This window comes from Hemitrygon akajei, chromosome 18 (genome assembly GCF_048418815.1).
Source record: "Hemitrygon akajei chromosome 18, sHemAka1.3, whole genome shotgun sequence".
NCBI lineage: Eukaryota > Metazoa > Chordata > Chondrichthyes > Myliobatiformes > Dasyatidae > Hemitrygon > Hemitrygon akajei.
Genome location: NC_133141.1, coordinates 74,889,065 through 74,914,928, shown reverse-complemented (window position 1 = coordinate 74,914,928; position 25,864 = coordinate 74,889,065). Strand labels below are relative to the sequence as shown.

Below are 25,864 nucleotides of genomic sequence, written 5' to 3'. Positions count from 1 at the left end.
CTCCTGCCTTTCTTCCTCCTACTGGGTGCCACGGCTCGACGGACCAGCACGGGCTGTTCCCCTCTCTCTCCAATTAGACAGGAAGCGAGCTTGGAGAATGCAGCGGGTTGGCAGCATCCTGGGGATCGGCGTGACGCTTCACAGCGGCGACAGTCAGGGTTCGATTCCCGCCGCTGCCTGTCAGGAGTTTGCAGATGCCGGTGGGACGCAGCAGAGGCCAGGCGGCGTCTATAGGGAGAAGCGCTGTCGGCGTTTCGGGCCGAGACCCTTCGTCAGGACTCAAAACAGGAAATCTGCAGATGTTGGAAATGCTGGAAATCTCTCTGCCCGTCACTCTGCCTGTTCTCCATCTCCCCCTGGTGCTCCCCCTCCCCCTTTCTTTCTCCCTAGGCCTCCCGTCCCATGTTCATCTCTTCAATAAATAGATGTCCCCCTGTCCTGAGGCGGTGTCCTCTCAGACTCCCCCACTACAGGAAACATCCTCTCCACATCCACTCTATCTGTGTCCTCTGGTCCTAGACTCCCCCACTATAGGAAACATCCTCTCCACATCCACTCTATCTGTGTCCTCTGGTCCTAGACTCCCCCACTATAGGAAACATCCTCTCCACATCCACTCTATCTGTGTCCTCTGGTCCTAGACTCCCCCACTATAGGAAACATCCTCTCCACATCCACTCTATCTGTGTCCTCTGGTCCTAGTCTCCCCCACTATAGGAAACATCCTCTCCACATCCACTCTATCTGTGTCCTCTGGTCCTAGACTCCCCCACTATAGGAAACATCCACTCCACATCCACTCTATCTGTGTCCTCTGGTCCTAGACTCCCCCACTATAGGAAACATCCACTCCACATCCACTCTATCTGTGTCCTCTGGTCCTAGACTCCCCCACTATAGGAAACATCCCCTCCACATCCACTCTATCTGTGTCCTCTGGTCCTAGACTCCCCCACTATAGGAAACATCCTCTCCACATCCACTCTATCTGTGTCCTCTGCTCCTAGACTCCCCCACTATAGGAAACATCCTCTCCACACCCACTCTATCTGTGTCCTCTGGTCCTAGACTCCCCCACTATAGGAAACATCCTCTCCACATCCACTCTATCTGTGTCCTCTGGTCCTAGACTCCCCCCACTATAGGAAACATCCTCTCCACATCCACTCTGTCTGTGTCCTCTGGTCCTAGACTCCCCCACTATAGGAAACATCCTCTCCACATCCACTCTATCTGTGTCCTCTGGTCCTCGACTCCCCCACTATAGGAAACAGCCACTCTGTTCTTCCCCCCCACCCCCTCCAGCGAGTACAGGTCCAGAGCCATCAACCACTTCTCAAACATTAACCTTTTCATTCCCGGAACCATTCTTGCGAACTGCCAATCGACCCTGTCCAACAGTGAACCCGCCCCTCTCAACCATCAGGATCTTGAACGAAAGGGGATAACTACACTCCTGATGAAGGGTTTCGGCCCGAAACGTCGTCGCCACCTCCTCCCGTAGATGCTGTCCGGCCTGCTGAGCTCTGCCGGCATTTTGTGTTTTTAGGGATAACTAGACTCATCTGTTGAGATGCTCCCACAACCCATGATCTCAGTTCAAGGGCTCTTTCGTTAGTTATCGCTGTTTATTTATGTTTTTATTCACCCAGTAGGAACAATAATCCCAGGGCTGCATGCTGCGCGCGGTGATAATTAATTTTAGTTCCAACCTTTTTTTTTGTTTCTTCTTCTTCACTCGGGTGCGGGGCCCAGACCCGCTCACAACACTCCCCGTGTGGTCTGAGGATTGCTCAGCATCACGCCCCGGGAGGAGCTTTCGCCGGCTGCCTCGCGTCCTCACCTTCCCCGAGTGTATTCACTCGACCTCGGGGGGAACCAGCCCTACACCTGCCCGGGGCAGGGCTGCCTGTCTAGGAGGTTCGGTACGCTTCAATCTCTCTCCCCCCCACCCCCCTTCCCCTCCAGCCAGGATAAGGGCGGGTCTGTTTGAACACGCAGCTGCCCCGAGCCGCGTTGTCTGTGGGAGCGCTGCGCTCAGAGGCCAGGGCATCTGGCGGTGACGGAGCTCTCGGTAGCACAGGGCAGGGCGCTCGTCAAATTCAAGCTGATTGTTATCTGACCGCCTGCGTGTCCAACTCAGACGAAACAACGTCCCTCCGGAGCACCGTGCACCCACGCCCAGCGCATCAACCAAAATATTAATAATTTAAAAAAGTTAACAACAGGATAATTCAGAATGCATGCGGAGCGCAGCTCAGGGAAACAGCCGAAGCGATTGAGTTTTAAATGCAGGAGATGCTCTAGGCCCATAAAACCCTGGTTAGACTGACTAGAATATAAAGAGCAAGGATGTATAGCTGAGGCCTCCCCTAGAGTATTGGGAGCAGTTTTGGGGCCCCTTATCCAAGAAAGGACCAGTTGACATTGGACAGGGTTCAGAGCAGGTTCAGTCCGGGATTGAAAGGCGTGTCCTGTGAGGAGAGTTTGGTGGCTCTGGGAATGTACTCAATGGAGTTCAGAAGAATGAGGGGGGGGGGGGGAGGGAATCTCATTGAAACCTATCGACTGTTGAGAGGTCTTGATAGAGTGGATGTGGAGAGGATGTTTCCTACAGTGGAGGGAGTCTAGGACCAGAGGACACAGGTAGAGTGGATGTGGAGAGGATGTTTCCTATAGTGGGGGAGTCTAGGACCAGAGGACACAGGTAGAGTGGATGTGGAGAGGATGTTTCCTATAGTGGAGGGAGTCTAGGACCAGAGGACACAGGTAGAGTGGATGTGGAGAGGATGTTTCCTATAGTGGAGGGAGTCTAGGACCAGAGGACACAGGTAGAGTGGATGTGGAGAGGATGTTTCCTATAGTGGGGGAGTCTAGGACCAGAGGACACAGATAGAGTGGATGTGGAGAGGATGATTCCTATAGTGGGGGAATCTAGGACCAGAGGACACAGACAGAGTGGATGTTGAGAGGATGTTTCCTGTAGTGGGGGAGTCTAGGACCAGAGGACACAGATAGAGTGGATGTGGAGAGGATGTTTCCTATAGTGGGGGAGTCTAGGACCAGAGGACACAGATAGAGTGGATGTGGAGAGGATGTTTCCTATAGTGGGGGAGTCTAGGACCAGAGGGCTCAGATAGAGTGGATGTGGAGAGGATGCTTCCTATAGTGGGGGAGTCTAGGACCAGAGGGCACAGATAGAGTGGATGTGGAGAGGATGTTTCCTATAGTGGGGGAGTCTAGGACCAGAGGGCTCAGATAGAGTGGATGTGGAGAGGATGCTTCCTATAGTGGGGGAGTCTAGGACCAGAGGGCACAGATAGAGTGGATGTGGAGAGGATGTTTCCTATAGTGGGGGAGTCTAGGACCAGAGGACACAGATAGAGTGGATGTGGAGAGGATGTTTCCCGTAGTGGGGGAGTCTAGGACCAGAGGACACAGGTAGAGTGGATGTGGAGAGGATGTTTCCTGTAGTGGGGGAGTCTAGGACCAGAGGACACAGGTAGAGTGGATGTGGAGAGGATGTTTCCTATAGTGGGGGAGTCTAGGACCAGAGGACACAGATAGAGTGGATGTGGAGAGGATGTTTCCTATAGTGGGGGAGTCTAGGACCAGAGGGCTCAGATAGAGTGGATGTGGAGAGGATGCTTCCTATAGTGGGGGAATCTAGGACCAGAGGACACAGACAGAGTGGATGTTGAGAGGATGTTTCCTGTAGTGGGGGAGTCTAGGACCAGAGGACACAGATAGAGTGGATGTGGAGAGGATGTTTCCTATAGTGGGGGAGTCTAGGACCAGAGGACACAGATAGAGTGGATGTGGAGAGGATGTTTCCTATAGTGGGGGAGTCTAGGACCAGAGGGCTCAGATAGAGTGGATGTGGAGAGGATGCTTCCTATAGTGGGGGAGTCTAGGACCAGAGGGCACAGATAGAGTGGATGTGGAGAGGATGTTTCCTATAGTGGGGGAGTCTAGGACCAGAGGGCTCAGATAGAGTGGATGTGGAGAGGATGCTTCCTATAGTGGGGGAGTCTAGGACCAGAGGGCACAGATAGAGTGGATGTGGAGAGGATGTTTCCTATAGTGGGGGAGTCTAGGACCAGAGGACACAGATAGAGTGGATGTGGAGAGGATGATTCCTATAGTGGGGGAATCTAGGACCAGAGGACACAGACAGAGTGGATGTTGAGAGGATGTTTCCTGTAGTGGGGGAGTCTAGGACCAGAGGACACAGATAGAGTGGATGTGGAGAGGATGTTTCCTATAGTGGGGGAGTCTAGGACCAGAGGACACAGATAGAGTGGATGTGGAGAGGATGTTTCCTATAGTGGGGGAGTCTAGGACCAGAGGGCTCAGATAGAGTGGATGTGGAGAGGATGCTTCCTATAGTGGGGGAGTCTAGGACCAGAGGGCACAGATAGAGTGGATGTGGAGAGGATGTTTCCTATAGTGGGGGAGTCTAGGACCAGAGGGCTCAGATAGAGTGGATGTGGAGAGGATGCTTCCTATAGTGGGGGAGTCTAGGACCAGAGGGCACAGATAGAGTGGATGTGGAGAGGATGTTTCCTATAGTGGGGGATTCTGGGACCAGAGGACACAGATAGAGTGGATGTGGAGAGGATGTTTCCCGTAGTGGGGGAGTCTAGGACCAGAGGACACAGATAGAGTGGATGTGGAGAGGATGTTTCCCGTAGTGGGGGAGTCTAGGACCAGAGGACACAGATAGAGTGGATGTGGAGAGGATGTTTCCTGTAGTGGGGGAGTCTAGGACCAGAGGACACAGATAGAGTGGATGTGGAGAGGATGTTTCCTGTAGTGGGGGAGTCTAGGACCAGAGGACACAGCCTCTGAACAGAGGATATCAGATATCTGAATGGACACTGAAACAATGAGCACATTTTTTTGCTCTCTTTCTGCATCACTTATTTAATTGCCTGTTTATATATCTCACTGTAATCCATAGTAATTATATCTGCATCAGTATCTTACCGGGAGACACGGCTCTGAACAGCGGAGCGGAGGAGCTGGAGGGACCGTACGCCAGGGAAGTGGAGTCCGTCTGCCCGACCTGGAGCCTGCCGCACTCGGGCTGCAGAGAGAACAGGGTTCACTGTGAACGCCGACGGCGGACCGGCGCTTTCACAACGCGGAGACCTCGGCGGGTCAGGGGAGCAACGCTTCGGGGGCCCAGACCCTTCAACAGGACTGGAAAGGAGAGGGGGGGGGCAGAGGGGGAGGAGGGCAAGCTGGCAGGTGAGACCAGGTGAGGGGGAAGGTGGGTGGGTGGGGGAGGGGGAGTAGGACAAGCTGACAGGTGAGACCAGGTGAGGGGGAAGGTGGGTGGGTGGGGGAGGGGGAGGAGGGCAAGCTGGCAGGTGAGACCAGGTGAGGGGGAAGGTGGGTGGGTGGGGGAGGGGGGAGGAGGACAAGCTGACAGGTGAGACCAGGTGAGGGGGAAGGTGGGTGGGTGGGGGAGGGGGAGGAGGACAAGCTGACAGGTGAGACCAGGTGAGGGGGAAGGTGGGTGGGTGGGGGAGGGGGAGGAGGACAAGCTGACAGGTGAGACCAGGTGAGGGGGAAGGTGGGTGGGTGGGTGAGGGGGAGGAGGACAAGCTGACAGGTGAGACCAGGTGAGGGGGAAGGCGGGGTGGGTGGGGGAGGAAGTACGGAGTCTTTCGCACCTCAGCTGTTTGTAAAATCCTTCACTGTTTCTATCGTACTTCCCCGTTCTAGTGTGTGAAAGCCCGCAAGGCGATGATAAATTTACCTCGAAGTTTGATGAAAGAGCACGGGAGGAAGAGATTAACTTTATTCCCTGGAACATAGAGGGATGAGGGGAGATTTGATAGAGGTGGACAAAATTATGAGGGGGTATAGATAGGGTTAGATGCAAACAGGCTTCTTCCACTGCGATTGGGTGGGACTACAACTAGAGGTCATGGGTGAAGGGTTGGAGGTGTAAAGTTTGAGGGGAAACTTCTTCACTCGGAGGGTGGTGGGAGTGTGGAGCGAGCTGCCGGCGTGGGCGGTGCACGCGAGCTCGATTTCCACGCTTGAGAGGAGTTTCAATCGCTACAGGGGTGGGGAGGGGTGTGGTCCCGGTAACAGGTCGATGGGAGTAGTCCGCCTAAATGGTTTGGCACGGACTAGATGGGCTGAAGGGCCTCTTTCTGTTGCTGTACCTTCCTGTCTGATTTTTATGAAAGAGGCGAAGGGGCTGGAGAAGGAGGGATCTGATAGGAGAGGGGAGAGGAAAGGGAATGAGGAGGGTCACCGGGGGAAGCTGGTATATGGGTGGGAGAGGGAAGGAAGGTGGGTGGGGGGTGGGGTGGGGGGGGGGGAGGGTGAGATGTCCAGAAGTTAGAGAAATCGGTGTTTATGCCATCAGGTAGAAGGCTGATTGTGGCAGTAGGGGAGACTGCGTCAGGATGGGAATGGGTGGCCTCGGGGAGACCGTGTGATCGGAGGACGGGCGTGAGAGACAGCCGGGCGGCGACGCGGGGGTGGGGAGGGGGTGAGGCACCCACCGTCCTGTAGAAGGGGGCGGTGCTGTGGAGTTCCAGCTCCGGCCAGCCCGCCTCCCGCTTGCGGTCCAGCGAGGCGCCTCCGTGGTCCGCGCCCCTCGAGTCCCACTCGTCGTAGAGGAGGATCCCTGCGGCCAAGAGGGGGGAAAGCGCACATTCAGAGTTGTGGGGAGGGGGGGGGGGGGGCCGCCCCAGAATTAGGCCATTCAGCCCATCGAGTCGGCCCTGCTATCCCATCTTCAGCTGATTTACTATCCCTCTCAACCCCCATTCTCCTGCCTTCTCCCCCGTAAACCTTTGACGCCCTGACCAATCAGACACTTTAACTACACCCAGTGACTTGCCCCCCCCACAGCCCTCTGCGGCAATGAATTCCCACGGGTTCTCCACCCCACCCCCCCGGCTGAAGAAATTCCTCCTTGTCTCTGTCCTAAACTGGACGTCCCTCTAATTCTGAGAAGCACAGCGCGGAAACCAGGCCTTCGGCCCATCTAGTCCGTGCCGAAACCCCGTTCAAGCTGCCTGCCCCCGGGAGACCACGACCCTCCGCACCCCTCCCACCCCATCCATGCGCCTATCCAAACTTCTCCCACGCCTTGAAACCGAGCATGCGCGCTGGCGGCTCGTTCCACCCTCCCCCCCACCCTCTGATCCCCCCTTAAGCTTCTTGTCTTTCACCCTTGACCCGTGACCTCACCGAACCTCAGCGGGAAAAGCCTGCTGGCGTTTACCCCACCCACACCCCTCAGAATTTTGTATCTCTCTCTCAAATCTCCCCTCAATCTTCTACATTCCCGGGAATAAACCTCTTTGATCTTTTCTTATAACTCACAGGGAAACTCATCCCAGGATCATATATGGGGGGCACATACATACTTTGATAATATATTTACATTGAACTTTAAACAGAGGGGATAACTCTATTCACCCCAACACTGAACTGTTCCCAGAGCTCATGGCCTAACTTTGAGAGACTCTTCGACACAAACACCGACGTCAGGAAGCTGTTCTCTCCAGTCCAGCATCTGTCGCCATCATTCCTACAGTCCTGACTGAAAGGGCTACAGAACCTGGGCCTCTGTACCTCCCTCTGCAACCGGACCCTCAGCTTCCTCACCGGAAGAGCACAGTCTACGCGGATTGGCGATAGCATCTCCTCCTCGCTGACGGTCAACACCGGCGCACCTCAGGGGCGTGTGCTTAGCCCACTGCTCTACTCCCTCTGTACCCATGACTGTGTGGCCAGGCACAGCTCCAGTAAAGTTTGCTGCCATTGTTGGTGGAGTCTCAGGTGGTGACGAGAGGGCGTACAGGGGCGAGATATGCCAACTAGTGGAGTGGTGTCGCAGCAACGACCTGGCACTCAACGTCAGTGAGACGGGAAGAGCTGACCGTGGACTTCAGGAAGGGTAAGACGAAGGAACACATACCAATCCTCATAGAGGGATCAGAAATGGAGAGAGTGAGCAGCTTCAAGTTCCTGGGTGTCAGGATCTCTGAGGATCTAACCCGGTCCCAACGTGTCGACGCAGCGTCTACACTTCACTAGGAGTTTGTGCTTGAGAACACTCGAAAACTTCCACAAATACAGCCTGGGAAACATTCCGGCCAGCTGCGTCGCGGGCTGGTCTGGTGGGGCGGGAGAGCTGCCGGAGAGGCTCGAAGCGCATTTAGCCGGCTCCATCACGGGTACTAGCCTCCGCGTGTTGGCGGGCGGCCGGGTGGCTAAGGCGTCGGTCTGGCGATCGGAAGGTCGCCGGTTCGAGCCTTGGCTGAGGCTGCGTGTTGTTGGCAGGCTCTGCGACAACAAGCTGTATGGGCCCTGAAATGGCCTTCCCCTCGGACAACATCGGGTGGCGTGGAGAGGGGGGAGACTTGCAGCAGGGAAACTAGGGCACTAGGGCCTCCGTAGCATCCAGGACATATCCCATCCGGAAGGGGGCCCGCTCTCAGGAATAGCCTCTTCCCCTTTGAATGGGCATTTAAAAAAACCCGTTATTTTTGCGCTACTCATCTTAAGTATTTAACTTACTCAATGTAACTTATTTTTCCCCATGTCTGTTTATCACGTATTGATCACTGCACGGCTGTCGTAAAGTTAACACATTTCACGACTTAACGCCGGTGATATTAAACCCGATTCTGACGCATGTCCTCGATATTATTATTAATAATCCTAGAACCATAGAACACCACAGCACAGCACAGCACAGGCCCTTCGGCCCTCCATGTTGTGCCGACCCTGATCATCCTTTTTAAAATAAAGTACTAAACCCACCCTGCCCCATAACCCTCAATTTTCCTTTCATCCCTCTGCCTGTCCAAGGTGCTCTTAAATACCCCTACTGTTTCAGCCTCCACCACCGTCCCGGGCAATTCACTCCAGGCACTCACGACCCTCCGTGTAAAAAAAAGGAACTTACCCCTGATGTCTCCCCATACACTTCCCTCTCTTACACGTGCCCTTTGTAATATTAAATGGTTTCTTTGCACTTTCCGTGTGAATCTCCGGGTCATAGTTGGTGACGTATATGTACCTTGTTAATGAAGTTACCTGGAACCTGCGAGTTTGAGGACCTACCTGGGCCGTACGCGTCCAGCACCCGATCGTCCTCGGCTGCGTCCTGCCGCCGCTGGCTGCCCCTCGACAGGTAGCTGGGCTTGGGGCAGCTACCGACGGGCTGGAAGGTGGGGTCCAGTTCCAGGATCAGGTTGTTGAGGTTCTCGATCGTCTCGTCCAGGCTGGGAGACCGGGGCTCGCCTTCGGCGCCGGTCGCGGGCGCCCCCGGGGGCGGGGTGTCGCCGCCCCAGCCTTGCTCGCAGGGTCTCCCCCTGTCCCGGGCGGCCGCTGCCCGGGCGCTGCTGGCCCGCCGGACCCCGTCGTGGAGGGGCGGCTTCCCCAGGACGGTCTGCGACCTGCTGACTCCGGCGTGAGACCCCTCCTGGGTCCGGCAGCCGGGGTCGATCTCCCGGCAGACCCACTGGCCGGACTGGCCGAAGGAGTCCACCCGGCTCTCCGACACGCGCCCCGGGCACACGGCCTGACCGTGACCGACGGACATGCCGTTCAGTAAAATGGTCCTCATGTAGGGGGGGGAACAGGTAGCGAACGCGTGGATCTCGTCGGGCTGTGAGCCGCCGCGCTTTCGGGTGTCCTCTTCTGTGTCGCTGAATTCCTGGTGAACCTCAGGCTTTCCGTTTGAAAAGGATGTGAACGCTGGCCTGGAAAATTACCCAAACATGTTTGCGGATTAGTCATCGCGGACACACCGAGGTTAATCACACAGACAAGTTGTAAATCCGTAGGGCAGAACAACTCCTGCAGCCCACGACGTGGTGCCGAGCCAGTTAAATTAGCAAACAGATGGCCGGCGAGACTCGCCTCGCCTGCCTACACGGTTTTAACCCCTCGTGTGCCCGCGTATTTGCCTCGACCGCCACCCGGCACCCGGCAAACTTTGTGCGGGGAAAAAAAAACCCCAACTTGTTCGTGTCCTAAATGCGCTCTATCATTTGTTAATTTACTTCTGGTTACGTCCGTGAGTTACGCTGCTCCCCCCCCCCCCCTATAAACTGGGCACCGCCACACAGTAAACAAAATGCTCCCGCCCATTTAGACTTTGTTGCCGCACAGCTAGAATTTTTTTTTTAAAAATTAATATAATTTTGAAATTATGCCGATATATTGAGATTGCGCTAATATCGACATTATGCCACATAGAATTAGATCTATGTTGATATCATTGTGAAGTACCCTACAATTACATGTTAATGAATATAATCCGTAATTTTTCTAAATAATAGACAGTAGGTGCAGGAGTTGGCCATTCGGCCCCTCGAGCCAGCACCGCCATTCACTGTGATCCTGGCTGATCATCCACAATCAGTGCCCCGTTCCTGCCCTCTCCCCATATCCCTTGACTCCGCTGTCTATAAGAGCTCTATCTAACTCTTTCTTGAATGCATCCAGAGACTTGGCCTCCACTGCCTTCTGAGGCAGAGCATTCCACAGATCCACCACTCTCTGGGTGAAAAAGTTTTTCCTCAACTCCGTTCTAAATGGCCTACCCCTTATTCTTAAACTGTGGCCTCTGGTTCTGGACTCACCCCCAACATCGGGAACATGTTTCCTGCCTCTAGCGTGTCCAATCCCTTAATAATCTTATATGTTTCAATCAGATCACCTCTCATCCTTCTAATTTACAGTGTATACAAGCCCAGCCGCTCCAATCTTTCAACATACGACAGTCCCCGCCATCCCAGGAATTAACCTTGTGAACCTACGCTGCCCTCCCTCAATAACAAGAATGTCCTTCCTCAAATTTGGAGACCAAAGCTGCACACAATACTCCAGGTGTGGTCTCACCAGGGCCCTGTACAGCTGCAGAAGGACCTCTTTACTCCTGTACTCAACTCCCCTTGTTATGAAGGCCAACGTGCCATTAGCTTTCTTCACTGCCTGCTGTACCTGCGTACTTACTTTCAGTGACTGATGAACAAGGACACCTGGATCTCGTTGTGCTTCCCCTTTTCCTAACTTGACACCATTAAACGTACCACGACCTTTACTTTGAAACATTCTAGAGCTTCAATGTATTTATATTGTCAGTGTTTCAAGTTACAGCACTGTTACAAATTGCAACAATAGACACAGAATGGAAGTCGGTATCCGAACGCCAACGCCATCTGGTCAAAACATTTTACTTTTGCCATTGTTTCTGTCAGACAGGCAGACAGACAAACTTTATTGATCCCGAGGGAAATTGGGTTTCATTACAGTCGCACCAACCAAGAATAGTGAAGAAATATAGCAATATAAAACTATAAATAATTAAATAATAATAAGTTAATCATGCCAAGTGGAAATAAGTCCAGGACCAGCCTATTGGCTCAGGGTGTCTGACATTCCGAGGGAGGAGTTGTAAAGTTTGATGGCCACAGGCAGGAATGACTTCCTATGACGCTCAGTGTTACATCTCGGTGGAATGAGTCTCTGGCTGAATGTACTCCTGTGCCTAACCAGTACATTATGGAGTGGATGGGAGACATTGCCCAAGATGGCATGCAACTTGGACAGCATCCTCTTTTCAGACACCACCGTCAGAGAGTCCAGTTCCACCCCCACAACATCACTGGCCTTACGAACGAGTTTGTTGATTCTGTTGGTGTCTGCTACCCTCAGCCTGCTGCCCCAGCACACAACAGCAAACATGACAGCACTGGCCACCACAGACTCGTAGAACATCCTCAGCATCGTCCGGCAGATGTTAAAGGACCTCAGTCTCCTCAGGAAATGGAGTCGGCTCTGACCCTTCTTGTAGAGAGCCTCAGTGTTCTTTGACCAGTCCAGTTTATTGTCCATTCGTATCCCCAGGTACTTGTAATCCTCCACCATGTCCACACTGACCCCTTGGATGGAAACAGGGGTGTCCAGTGCCTTAGCCCTCCTCAGGTCCAGCACCAGCCCCTTAGTCAGTTGCTTTGACTGCCTGACGTCATTTATTGGTGACGTGTGTGAGGCTTGTGCTTGTTTGATGTACGTATTACACACAAAAAAAAATTGTATAACTGCTGCGCAGTTTTCAGACCATATAAAAAATTTCCACCCTCGGAGCATTGGTTGGCCCGCATAGCTGTAGAAAAATTAGAGGGAACTGTGTTGTTTAGCTCGGTCCGGAGGAACATTGTTTCAACATCTTTACAGTTGGATGACAATAAATTTCTTGAACTTGTCCTTCCATCTCCCCTGTTTGGGTGGGATTCAGACCCCCTCCGCCTAGCACTGCCAGAGAACTGACTGTCAGGATCACCTCAGTTAAAGGCAGCTGCCGGTCGACCCCACCATCACTAAATGTGCACAACAAGCACGGTCGGGCCGGTGCACGTTTCTTTAAGTGGAAAATTCCGATCAATCGTAAAGAGGACTTTTGGCACGTCGCCCTTCATGAAATCCGAGCATCGAGTACGGGAGCCGGGATGGTATTCTGAAGACGTCGGCAAGGCCTAGTTTGATGGAACATGGAAGAGCAGGCCCCCTTCGGCCCACAATGTGCTGCCGAGCTGAGGGAAATGGTGATCAAACGGCCAACCGATCTACTTTCTGCAGCCGACCTAACGTCCTCACGGCACCACCGGCCTTCACAGCCGTGGAAGTCCTCGGTGAGACCACACCAGGTGTACCGTGCGCAGTTCTGGTCCACCGGGGTAGTCATAGGAACATAGAAACATGGGTGCAGGAGTAGGCCGTTCGGCCCTTCGAGCCTGCACCGCCATTCAAGTATGATCATGGCTGATCGTCCAACTCAGAACCCTGTACCTGCTTACTCTCCATACCCCCTGATCCCTTTAGCCACAAGGGCCATATCTAAATTCCTCAATCCCTTTAGCCACAAGGGCCATATCTAACTTCCTCCATCCCTTAGCCACAAGGGCCATATCTAACTTCCTCCATCCCTTAGCCACAAGGGCCATATCTAACTCCCTCCATCCACAAGGGCCATATCTAACTTCCTCCATTCCTTTAGCCACAAGGGCCATATCTAACTTCCTCCATCCCTTAGCCACAAGGGCCATATCTAACTTCCTCCATCCCTTTAGCCACAAGGGCCATATCCAACTTCCTCAACCCCTTTAGTCACAAGGGCCATATCTAACTTCCTCCATCCCTTTAGCCACAAGGGCCATATTTAACTTCCTCCATCCCTTTAGCCACAAGGGCCATATCTAACTTCCTCCATCCCTTTAGCCACAAGGGCCATATCTAACTTCCTCCATCCCTTTAGCCGCAAGGGCCATATCTAACTTCCTCGATCCCTTTAGCCACAAGGGCCATATCTAACTTCCTCCATCCCTTTAGCCACAAGGGCCATATCTAACTTCCTCCATCCCTTTAGCCACAAGGACCATATCTAACTTCCTCCATCCCTTTAGCCACAAGGGCCATATCTAACTTCCTCCATCCCTTTAGCCACAAGGGCCATATCTAACTTCCTCGATCCCTTTAGCCGCAAGGGCCATATCTAACTTCCTCGACCCCTTTAGTCACAAGGGCCATATCTAACTTCCTCCATCCCTTTAGCCACAAGGGCCATATCTAACTTCCTCCATCCCTTTAGCCACAATGATCATATCTAACTTCCTCCATCCCTTTAACCACAAGGGCCATATCTAACTTCCTCGATCCCTTTAGTCACAAGGGCCATATCTAACTTCCTCCATCCCTTTAGCCACAAGGATCATATCTAACTTCCTCCATCCCTTTAACCACAAGGGCCATATCTAACTTCCTCCATCCCTTTAGCCACAAGGGCCATATCTAACTTCCTCCATCCCTTTAGCCACAAGGGCCATATCTAACTCCCTCTAGTCGTGCCTATCCCCGGAGGCCGAGGATGGGGGTCTTCGTTCCGTTGATCTATCACAGAGCGGAGACGCCTGTGCGCGTATTTGTTCAACGTGTGCTTGACGCTGCGCTCCGAGAATCACGTGACACTTCACAAGTCAACCAGCTGACTCCAATGGCACCGAAACCACGGCGAGGGGGGCTGACAGACTTGTCGCAGCCGTCACAGCCGCTGAGTTCCATGTAGCTTCGTCCGCCCTGCTCCGCCGCTGTGCTCTTGGTTGGGCTGTTCCTTGTCGGGGACCTCACCCTCGACCTCACCGCCGTGGGTGACCCTACCAGGGGGCATAGCTCCGGGCGGCATCGCCCTCGGGATCTCAGGACCACACGACTCTCCACCGCGACGCGGTGACAATCCGCGGAGGTCCAGGGGTAGTAAAGATGCCATTCAGCGGACAAGAGAGAAGATGCACCAAGGGGTGTGACTGATCTTGACGTACAAGGGGGAGACGGGGCAGGCTGAGACTGGTTCCATCAACCCCCCCCCCCCACCCCTGAGCTGGGGTTTGACCTCCCAGAGGCTTATAAGACCACGAGGGACGTGAGAAGGCAGAAGACGGACTGAATGACATCATTCTTGGCCTGCAGAACAGCACAAGCCAGAAACGGCCCTGAGTTCCGCTTCCTTCCGGGAAAGATCAGCAGCCCCGGGGGGGAGGGGGGCGCAACGGAATTCATGAACGACCGCCCCCCACCGGGGTGGACAAACAGCCAGTGTGGGGGCAGGCCACCAACTCTGCAAAGTACAGGAGGGAAAATGAATGATAAATGGGCAAATGGAGAGCCCGTCATACAGTGCAGGGGTTCCCGGTCTGGGGTCCACGGGACCCTTTGCTCAATTGGACCGGGTCCGTGGCATAGAAAAGGGCTTTGATCCAGTGTCCGGGTCTTCTGTCTGGTTAGCGATACGGCTGGCCGGGGACGGTACGTCTTTCCGAACCGGGAACGGGATCCATCCACCCGCACCGAAGGAAGAGCCTTTGGTCGAAGGGCTAGTTGACACCGAGGCGACAGTGATCGCCTCTCCCCCGCGCCCTCTCTCTCCCCTTTCCTCTCAGTCTCCCTTACTCTCCCTCTCTTTCTCCCCTTATCTCTCTGTCTGCCCTCCTCTGTCTCTCACACACTCTCTCCCTCCCCTCTTTCTCTCTCTCTCCCCTTTCCTCAGTCTCCCTTACTCTCTCTCCCTCTCTTTCTCCCCTTATCTCTCTGTCTGCCCTCCTCTGTCTCTCACACACTCTCTCCCTCCCCTCTTTCTCTCTCTCTCTCCCCTTTTCCTCAGTCTCCCTTACTCTCCCTCTCTTTCTCCCCTTATCTCTGTCTCCCCTCCTCTCTCACACTCTCTCTCTTTCCCTCCCCTCTTTCTCTCTCCCTCTCTCTCCTCTCTCCCTCTTCCCCCCCCCCCCCTCAGAGAGGCCAGTCTACTTTCCCCTGACTTCCTGTTTCCTTGTTTATTTCTATGGAAACAGGTGAATCATGCCTCGAGTCAGCCAAGCGGTTGGTGTTGCCTAATCCCCTGGGAGGGGAGAGGCCAGCTGACATACCGCCCGGCGGCTGTTAATTCCTGGCCGACACCGCGGACCGGGCGCCTGCCTGTGTTTACCCGCCTACGGGAGCTGGATCCCGCCTCGGACAGTGAGATCACACCATCTGCCCGCTGTCTTCCGCCCAATTCTCCCCCCCTGGGCCACTCCGCTCCATCTGCAAACCTCCCCGCGGGACCGCAGTACCATTACAGCTCGGGGCGTGGGAGTCCCCGAGTTCAACGCCGGCGCCCTCCGGGAAGAGTTTCCCCGTGAACGCGCGGGTTTCCCTCCCGAAGTCCAACCACGTACATCGGTGTTTGGTCACCGTAAATTCTCCCGTGATTACCGGGGAGATCACCGAATTACAGGAAGGATATTAATAAGGTGGAAAGAGTGCAGAGAAGGTTTACAAGGATGTTGCCGGGACTTGAGAAACTGAGTTACAGAGGAAGGTTGAATAGGTTAGGACTTTATTCCCTGGAGTGTAGGAGAATGAGGGGAGATCTGATAGAGGTGTATAAAATTATGATGGGTATAGATAGAGTGAATGCAAGCAGGCTTTTTCCACTGAGGCCAGGGGAGAAAAAAACCAGAGGACATGGGTTAAGGGTGAAGGGGGAAAAGTTTAAAGGGAGGGGGGGCTTCTTCACACAGAGAGTGGTGGGAGTGTGGAATGAGCTGCCAGATGAAGTGGTGAATGCGGGATCACTTTTAACATTCAAGAAAACCTTGGACAGGTGCATGGATGAGAGGGTTAGGGAGGGATATGGGCTGGGTGCAGGTCAGTGGGACTGGGCAGAAAAATGGTTCGGCACAGCCAAGAAGGGCCGAAAGGCCTGTTTCTGTGCTGTAATGTTCTATGGTTCTATTAGACGAGGGTTAAATCAGTAGGCTCCAAGGGCGTTGTATTTCTAAATCAGCAACCGAGAAGTTTCGCTCTAACACTTTAATTCAGTGAGATTTATAATTTTAGCGAATACTGCATTGGCACAGATAGAGTGGATGAGGAGAGGATGTTTCCTATAGTGGGGGAGTCTAGGACCAGAGGGCACAGATAGAGTGGATGTGGAGAGGATGTTTCCTATAGTGGGGGAGTCTAGGACCAGAGGACACAGATAGAGTGGATGTGGAGAGGATGTTTCCTATAGTGGGGGAGTCTAGGACCAGAGGGCACAGATAGAGTGGATGTGGAGAGGATGTTTCCTATAGTGGGGGAGTCTAGGACCAGGGGACACAGATAGAGTGGATGTGGAGAGGATGTTTCCTATAGTGGGGGAGTCTAGGACCAGGGGACACAGATAGAGTGGATGTGGAGAGGGTGTTTCCTATAGTGGGTGAGTCTAGGACCAGAGGACACAGATAGAGTGGATGTGGAGAGGATGTTTCCTATAGTGGGTGAGTCTAGGACCAGGGGACACAGATAGAGTGGATGTGGAGAGGATGTTTCCTATAGTGGGGGAGTCTAGGACCAGAGGGCACAGATAGAGTGGATGTGGAGAGGGTGTTTCCTATAGTGGGTGAGTCTAGGACCAGAGGACGGATAGAGTGGATGTGGAGAGGGTGGTTCCTATAGTGGGTGAGTCTAGGACCAGAGGGCACAGATAGAGTGGATGTGGAGAGGGTGTTTCCTATAGTGGGTGAGTCTAGGACCAGAGGACGGATAGAGTGGATGTGGAGAGGGTGGTTCCTATAGTGGGTGAGTCTAGGACCAGAGGGCACAGATAGAGTGGATGTGGAGAGGGTGTTTCCTATAGTGGGTGAGTCTAGGACCAGAGGACGGATAGAGTGGATGTGGAGAGGGTGGTTCCTATAGTGGGTGAGTCTAGGACCAGAGGGCACAGATAGAGTGGATGTGGAGAGGGTGTTTCCTATAGTGGGTGAGTCTAGGACCAGAGGACACAGATAGAGTGGATGTGGAGAGGGTGTTTCCTATAGTGGGGGAGTCTAGGACCAGAGGGCACAGATAGAGTGGATGTGGAGAGGGTGTTTCCTATAGTGGGTGAGTCTAGGACCAGAGGACACAGATAGAGTAGATGTGGAGAGGGTGTTTCCTATAGTGGGGGAGTCTAGGACCAGAGGACACAGATAGAGTGGATGTGGAGAGGATGTTTCCTATATTGGGGGAGTCTAGGACCAGAGGACAGATAGAGTGGATGTGGAGAGGATGTTTCCTATAGTGGGTGAGTCTAGGACCAGAGGACACAGATAGAGTGGATGTGGAGAGGGTGTTTCCTATAGTGGGGGAGTCTAGGGCCAGAGGACACAGCCTCAGAATAGAGGGACATCCACTCAGAACAGAGATGAGGAGGAATTTCTTCAGCCAGAGGGTGGAGAATCTGTGGAATTCATCGCTGTGGAGGCCGAGTCATCGGGTGTATTGAAAGCGGAGGTGGAAGGTTCTTGATTAGTCAGGGTGTCAAAGGTCACGGGAAGAAAGCAGGAGAACGGGGTTGAGAGGGATAGTCAATCAGCCGTGAGGGAATAGGGGAACAGACTCGACGGGCCGGATGGCCTGATTTTGCTCCTGTGGTCTTACGGCTGGAAAAAACCAATCCTCTCCAGCTCGTCTGTTAGCTCTGGTCCCCGAAGGTCGAGAGACCGCTTTCTCCGGGTGGGGACACGCCGTGCCTCCCCCCGAGCGCTCACGGCGCTGCGGGTGGTCCCCCCCGGACCCGTGCGGTTCCAAACCCGCCCTGTTTGCGCATTCCTGCGAGCTGACAACGCGGCGGGGAGCGGACTTCTTGCAGGTTGGGGTGAGCCGTGGGTGAGTCACCGGCGGGGCGGGGCGGCGGGATATCAGTGAAGTTTTTCTTTTGGGTTAAAAATTAGCTCATCGGGTAGGTGAGCTAATGAAAGATCATCACTTTGATCTGTTAACCCTTGCTTCTCCCGTCGCCGCTCCTGATAGGTTTCCGGTAGTCTCTGAGGTCGTTTCGGGCTTCCAGCATGATTATACCCCACGGAGACCAGCCTCCCCTCAGAGAAGCGTCTCTGCTCTTCTCCCGGCCTGTCCCCACACATCCGGATTTCTCGCCTCGACCCCCCCCCCGCCCCAAACGCCTGAAAGCACCTCCCCACCAGACTCTAGGGCAGCTTCTGTCAGAATCAGCTTCAGGTTTATGTAATGTTAAAATTGTACAAGGCATTGGTGAGGCCGAATTTGGAGTATTGTGTACAGTTCTGGCCACCGAATTACAGGAAAGATGTCAACAAAATAGAGAGAGTGCAGAGGAGGTTTACTAGAATGTTACCTGGGTTTCAGCAGCTAAGTTACAGAGAAAGGTTGAACAAGTTAGGTCTCTATTCATTGGAGCGTAGAAGGTTGAGGGGGGATTTGATCGAGGTATTTAAAATTTTGAGAGGGATAGATAGAGTTAACGTGAATAGGCTGTTTCCATTGAGGGTAGGGGAGATTCAAACGAGAGGACATGATTTGAGAGTTAGGGGGCAAAAGTTTAAGGGAAACACGAGGGGGTATTTCTTTACTCAGAGAGTGATAGCTGTGTGGAATGAGCTTCCTGTAGAAGTGGTAGAGGCCAGTTCAGTTGTGTCATTTAAAGTAAAATTGGATAGGTATACGGACAGGAAAGGAATGGAGGGTTATGGGCTGAGTGCGGGTCGGTGGGACTAGGTGAGAGTAAGCGTTCGGCACGGACTAGAAGGGCCGAGATGGCCTGTTTCCCTGCTGTGATTGTTATATGGTTATTATCACTGGCATGTGTGGTGAAATTTGTTAACTTAGCAGCAGCAGTTCAATGCAATACATAATATAGAAGAAAGAAAAAAATAATAGATAAATAAACAAATAATTTACAGTATAGGTATATTGAATAGATTAAAATTGTGCAAAAAGACAGAAATTGTATATTTAAAAAGTGATGTAGTGTTCAAGGGTTTAACGTCCATTTGGGAATCGGATGGCAGAGGGGAAGAAGCTGTTCCTGAATCGTTGAGTGTGTGTCTTCAGGCTCCTGTACCTCCTCCCTGATGGCAGAGGGGAAGAAGCTGTTTCTGAATCGTTGAGTGTGTGTCTTCAGGCTCCTGTACCTCCTTCCTGATGGCAGAGGGGAAGAAGCTGTTCCTGAATCGTTGAGTGTGGGCCTTCAGGCTCCTGTACCTCCTCCCTGATGGCAGAGGGGAAGAAGCTGTTCCTGAATTGTTGAGTTTGAGCCTTCAGGCTCCTGTACCTCCTCCCTGATGGCAGAGGGGAAGAAGCTGTTCCTGAATCGCTGAGTATGTGTCCTCAGGCTCCTGTACCCCCTCCCTGATGGCAGAGGGGAAGAAGCTGTTCCTGAATCGTTGAGTGTGGGTCTTCAGGCTCCTGTACCTCCTCCCTGATGGCAGAGGGGAAGAAGCTGTTCCTGGATCGTTGAGTGTGTGTCTTCAGGCTCCTGTACCCCCTCCCTGATGGCAGAGGGGAAGAAGCTGTTCCTGAATCGTTGAGTGTGTGTCTTCAGGCTCCTGTACCCTCTCCCTGATGGCAGAGGGGAAGAAGCTGTTCCTGAATCGTTGAGTGTGTGTCTTCAAGCTCCTGTACCTCCTCCCTGATGGTAACAGTGAGAAAAGGGCACGCCCTGGGTGCTGGAGGTCTTTAATAATGGACGCTGCCTTTCTGAGACACCGCTCCCTGAAGATGTCCTGGGTACCTTGTAGGCTAATGCCCAAGATGGAGCTGACTAGATTTACAACCCTCTGCAGCTTCTTTCGGTCCTGTGTAGTAGCCCCTCCCCCCCCCATACCAGACAGTGATGCAGCCTGTCAGAATGCTCTCCACGGTACATCTATAGAAGTTTTTGAGTGTATTTGCTGACATACCAAATCTTATCAAACTCCTAATGAAGTATAGTCGCTGTCTTGCCTTCTCAAGTCAAGTCACTTCTTATTGTCATTTCGACCATAACTGCTGGTCCAGTACACAGTGAAAACGAGACAACGTTTTTCAGGACCATGGTGCTACATGAAACAGTGCAAAAGCTACATCGATTTATGTTGGGACCAGGTCAGATCCACAGAGATCCTGACACCCAGGAACCTGAAGCTGCTCACCCTCTCCACTTCCTGATCCTCTACCCCGCTGTTCTAAGACCACCCTGCAGTAAGATGGCCTCTCGACCTCACGACCTCCCTCGCTGGAACCTTGTACCATGACTTGTACCTTGTGCCTGTGTCTTCCGCCGCACTCTCTCCGTCGCTGTTGCGTTGTCGTTTTACTTTGTCCTACCTCAATCTGCTCCTTGAAAGTAGTTATAGCCGGGGGGAGGGGGGGGGGTGAGGGTGTGGTATTGCGGACAAGCTCCCACTATTTATTAAACTCTCCCAGTGACGTGCGCCTGAAACCGCCCCTGACGACCGAGTCCAGCTCCCGGCCTTCACGTGTGGTTTAGCTACTAGGCCCAGCGGCCTTCACCTGTGGTTTAGCTACTAGGCCCGGCGGGGCCGTGGCTACTGACAGGAGAGGGGGGCAAAGGTGGGTCACTGGCGCCTTAAAACCGGTCGCTCCCGGCAGACGGGGCTCGTCAGCTCAGCTGGGAGAAGGAAAACTCTGATCTCAGACCTCCCGCTGTACCCGCTCACGGGGGGGAGGCTTCGGGGGGCGGACTGAGTTTACCGCTTTCTGCAGCTCTTTCCGATCCTGCGCCCACACGTACAAACCAGACGGTGATGCAGCCGGTTAGAATGCTCCCCGCGGTACACTGCCAGTCTAACTGAACAGTACTGCTGTTGTATGTATAGCTGCATGTTGTACGTACATTTTATGTCTACTTGTACCTCTAGAGAATAGTTTTTATCTGTTAATATCATTGGGTTATTATTATTTATCTGTTGTGTGTGTGATATATCTGCTGTGTTCTATTTATTATTATTATTTATCTGTTGTGTGTGTGATATATCTGCTGTGATATATCTGAAAGTGGGACCCTGAAGGTAGGACCCGGTTGAGCGGGCGGTGAGGGCGGCCAGTGCGGTGCCGGACCGGCGAAAGAGAACTTCACCATCCCATATAAATCCTACATGTGACAGATGTCATTCTGAGACATCATGCTGATATTAATAAAAAAAAAAGACTGAAAAAGAAAGAAAGTGAGGACCGGCATAGGAAAAGCGAGGAGGTAAGGGCCGAGGCTTCATCAGGCCCTGCTCAGGCCGCGCTTGGAGTACTGCGAGCAGCTTAGGGCCCCTGATCTGGGAATTGGCATTGGAGGGGGTTCACGAGAATGGTTCTGGGAGTGAAGGGGTTAATGTACGAGGAGCGTTCAGTGTCTCTGTGCCTGTACTTGCTGGATTCAGGGTGGATCTATCGAGTATTGAAAGGCAAATAGACAGAGAGGGCGTGAAGAGGAGATTAAAGTGTCTGGGCCCAAAACATCGGCTGTTTATTCCCCTCCACAGATGCTGCCTGACCTGTTGAGTCCTGCCAGCATTCTTGTACATCGCTTTGGGTGGGGGAAGTCTCGGACCAGAGGACACAGATAGAGTGGATGTGGAGAGGATGTTTCCTATAGTGGGGGAGTCTAGGACCAGAGGACACAGATAGAGTGGATGTGGAGAGGATGTTTCCTATAGTGGGGGAGTCTAGGACCAGAGGACACAGATAGAGTGGATGTGGAGAGGATGTTTCCTATAGTGGGGGAGTCTAGGACCAGAGGGCACAGATAGAGTGGATGTGGAGAGGATGTTTCCTATAGTGGAGGAGTCTAGGGCCAGACGACACAGATAGAGTGGATGTGGAGAGGATGTTTCCTATACTGGGGGAGTCTAGGACCAGAGGGCACAGATAGAGTGGATGTTTCCTATAGTGGAGGAGTATAGGGCCAGAGGACACAGATAGAGTGGATGTGGAGAGGATGTTTCCTATAGTGGGGGAGTCTAGGGCCAGAGGACACAGATAGAGTGGATGTGGAGAGGATGTTTCCTATAGTGGGGGAGTCTAGGACCAGAGGACACAGATAGAGTGGATGTTTCCTATAGTGGGGGAGTCTAGGACCAGAGGACACAGATAGAGTGGATGTGGAGAGGATGTTTCCTATAGTGGGGGAGTCTAGGGCCAGAGGACACAGATAGAGTGGATGTGGAGAGGATGTTTCCTATAGTGGGGGAGTCTAGGACCAGAGGACACAGATAGAGTGGATGTTTCCTATAGTGGGGGAGTCTAGGGCCAGAGGACACAGATAGAGTGGATGTGGAGAGGATGTTTCCTATAGTGGGGGAGTCTAGGACCAGAGGACACAGATAGAGTGGATGTGGAGAGGATGTTTCCTATAGTGGGGGAGTCTAGGACCAGAGGACACAGATAGAGTGGATGTGGAGAGGATGTTTCCTATAGTGGGGGAGTCTAGGACCAGAGGACACAGATAGAGTGGATGTGGAGAGGATGTTTCCTATAGTGGGGGAGTCTAGGACCAGAGGGGCACAGCCTCAGAATTGAGGGATGTCCATCTAGAACGGAGATGAGGAGGAATTTCTTCAGCCTGAGGGTGGTAAATCTGTGGAATTCATTACCACAGGGCTGTGGAGGCTAAGAGATTGGGTATATTTAAAGCAGAGACTGATAAGTTCTTGATTAGTCAGTGTGCAAAGGTTACGGGGAGAAGGCCTGGAGAATGGGGTTGAGAGGGATAGTAAATCAGCCACGATGGAATGGGGGAACAGACTCGACGGACAGAATGGCCTAATTCTCCTCCTAAGCCTTATGGCTATAATCGGTTCTCCGGGGGTGTCCTGATTGTGGGTGGGCCCTGTGTACGTGCCTGGTCTCTTTCCCACTGTCCCGGGTCCAGGACTCAGACGGGACTGCACAGTCGGGTGGGTGGAGATCCCGTATTAGCAACCCACCCCCCCAAAAACCAGCGGAGTCCGCCCCGCGTCTGCGAGGCCACTGCGTCGAACAACCTCTGATTCAACCAGCCAGGTGGCGTAGAGCAGCTCGCGTTTCACACGGCCAATCTGCCCGTCATCTCGGAGTCTATCCCCCCCCCCCACACATCCGGTGCCCTCCTCAGAGCTGGGCAACTCCTTATTCGGACCGTTAAGGCATTCTGCGACCGCCGGCGATGGCGGGCGAGGGGGGGGGGTTGATTCGCCCCCCCCCACCCCAGCGGGCAGCATCTGACCGGGGGCTCGCCCTGCCCTCACCTTCCCCGCGCTCCCTGCATCTGATCTGCCGATGTGCATCCTAACCTCACTGCCCGGTTCGGAGACCCTGCCGGCCGGCAGGAATCCTCCACGCCGGGGAGTCAAAACTGCCCCGCGCGTCACCCGCACCAGCCCACCCACCATCAGGGACACAGGCACAGAAAGGGGGCATCGTGAAGGATCCCACCCACCCACCCCTGCTCGCACCTGCTACACCAGGACTGCCAGACTCACAAACAGTTGCTTTCCCCAACCAGGAAGGCTGATCAACAGCTCCACTCACAAACCCAGCCGACTCGAAAACAGCAACTCTCCCCAAGCTGTGAGGCTGATCGACACCTCCACCCACTGACCCACCCCTCCACACCACCCCCAAACACCCACTGACCCTCCCCTCCACACCCCCAATCACCCACTGACCCACCCCTCCACACTCCCAATCACCCACTGACCCACCGCTCCACATCCCCAATCACCCACTGACCCACCCCTCCACACCCCCAATCACCCACTGACCCACCTCTCCACCCCCCCCAATCACCCACTGACCCACCCCTCCACACTCCCAATCACCCACTGACCCACCGCTCCACATCCCCAATCACCCACTGACCCACCCCTCCACACCCCCAATCACCCACTGACCCACCTCTCCACCCCCCCCAATCACCCACTGACCCACCCCTCCACACCACCCCCAAACACCCACTGACCCTCCCCTCCACACCCCCAATCACCCACTGACCCACCCCTCCACACTCCTAATCACCCACTGACCCACCCCTCCACACTCCTAATCACCCACTGACCCACCGCTCCACACCCGCAATCACCCACTGACCAACCCCTCCACACCCCCAATCACCCACTGACCCACCCCTCCACACCCCCAATCACCCACTGACCCACCCCTCCACACCCCCAATCACCCACTGACCCACCTCTCCACCCCCCCAATCACCCACTGACCCACCCCTCCACACCCCTAATCACCCACTAACCCACCCCTCCACACCCCCCACCACCACTACTTTCTCATTTCCTGTCAGAGTCACCTTGTGTACAGACACTCCTGAGCCCAGCGTCTCTTTATGGACACACAATCAATATGTGTGTATCAGCTATCTTACAAAAAAAAAAATATATATATATATAGATATCGCAAGACCCTGCAGCGGATAGTGAGGTCAGCTGAGAAGATCATCGGGGTCTCTCTTCCCACCATTACAGACATTTACACCGCACGCTGCACCCGCAAAGCAAACAGCATTATGAAGGACCCCACGCACCCCTCATACAAACTCTTCTCCCTCCTGCTGTCTGGGGAAAGGCTCCGAAGCATTCGGGCTCTCACGACCAGACTGTGTAACAGTTTCTTCCCCCAAGCTATCAGACTCCTCAATACCCAGAGCCTGGACTGACACCTTACTGCCCTATTGTCCTGTTTATTATTTATTGTAATGCCTGCACTGTTTTGTGCACTTTATGCAGTCCTGGGTAGGTCTGTAGTCTGGTGTAGTTTTTCTCTGTGTTGTTTTTTTATGTAGTTCAGTCTAGTTTTTGTACTGTGTCATGTAACACCGTGGTCCTGAAAAACGTTGTCTCGTTTTTACCGTGAACTGCACCAGCAGTTATGGTCGAAACGACAATAAAAAGTGACTTGACTTGACTTGCTAAGTATATCTATCTACATATCTATCTATTATCGTGTTATTTCTGATCCGGAGTAACAATTATTTTGTTCCTCTTTCCAGTTTTCCACTGGGAATGACATTAAACAGTCTTCAATCTTGGCTCTGTAGTTCCCAGACCCTGGACATCAACAGGTTACACCCGCAAGCTCTTTTAACCCTGCAGAACGGATTTCCCAAACCGGGGAAGTAACAGGAAAAGTGCCTCCCCGGTCCCCACTATCACCGTTTTACAAAAATAAACCAGGGCGGTACTCACTGCTGGCTCTTGTCTGGACTGTCCTCTCTCTGCTGTTGGCGCTGGCCCGCCGGTCGCTGCTCTCTGCTCTTGGGCTGCGCTGCCGGTCCCTATAAAGCCTCCTTCCTCCTCCCACGGCAGCCAGCAGGGAGTTCCCGGTCGGGTGGGGGAGGGCTGAGGTCGGACGGGGCGCCTCGCCCTCTGAGAGAGCTGTTGCACAAGCCCTGTTGCTTTGTCTCACCGTCTGCAGGGCCAAGCCCCAACCGCACATCTTCCTCTCCATGGCAACCAGCACTCTTCCCCAGCCCGAGTTCCCCGCAGCGCTTTTCTCCTCCAGCGTCCCTCCTGCCCGG

At 53.5% G+C, this 25,864-nt stretch overlaps 1 protein-coding gene across 1 annotated transcript in view; it reads right to left on the bottom strand.

Annotated features, from left to right (window-relative positions):
* LOC140741408 (uncharacterized) overlaps positions 1–25,603 on the bottom strand; it is a 31,279-nt gene extending 5,676 nt beyond the window's left edge. Inside the window, exons 1-4 of the mRNA XM_073071574.1 lie at positions 25,533–25,603; positions 9,106–9,746; positions 6,528–6,652; positions 4,990–5,089 (exon numbers count right to left, since the gene is read on the bottom strand). Coding sequence (XP_072927675.1) covers positions 4,990–5,089; positions 6,528–6,652; positions 9,106–9,610 — 730 coding nt within the window. The 5' untranslated portion in view covers positions 9,611–9,746; positions 25,533–25,603. The remainder of the gene's footprint in view (positions 1–4,989; positions 5,090–6,527; positions 6,653–9,105; positions 9,747–25,532) is intronic.
* Positions 25,604–25,864: the final 261 nt, after the last annotated feature.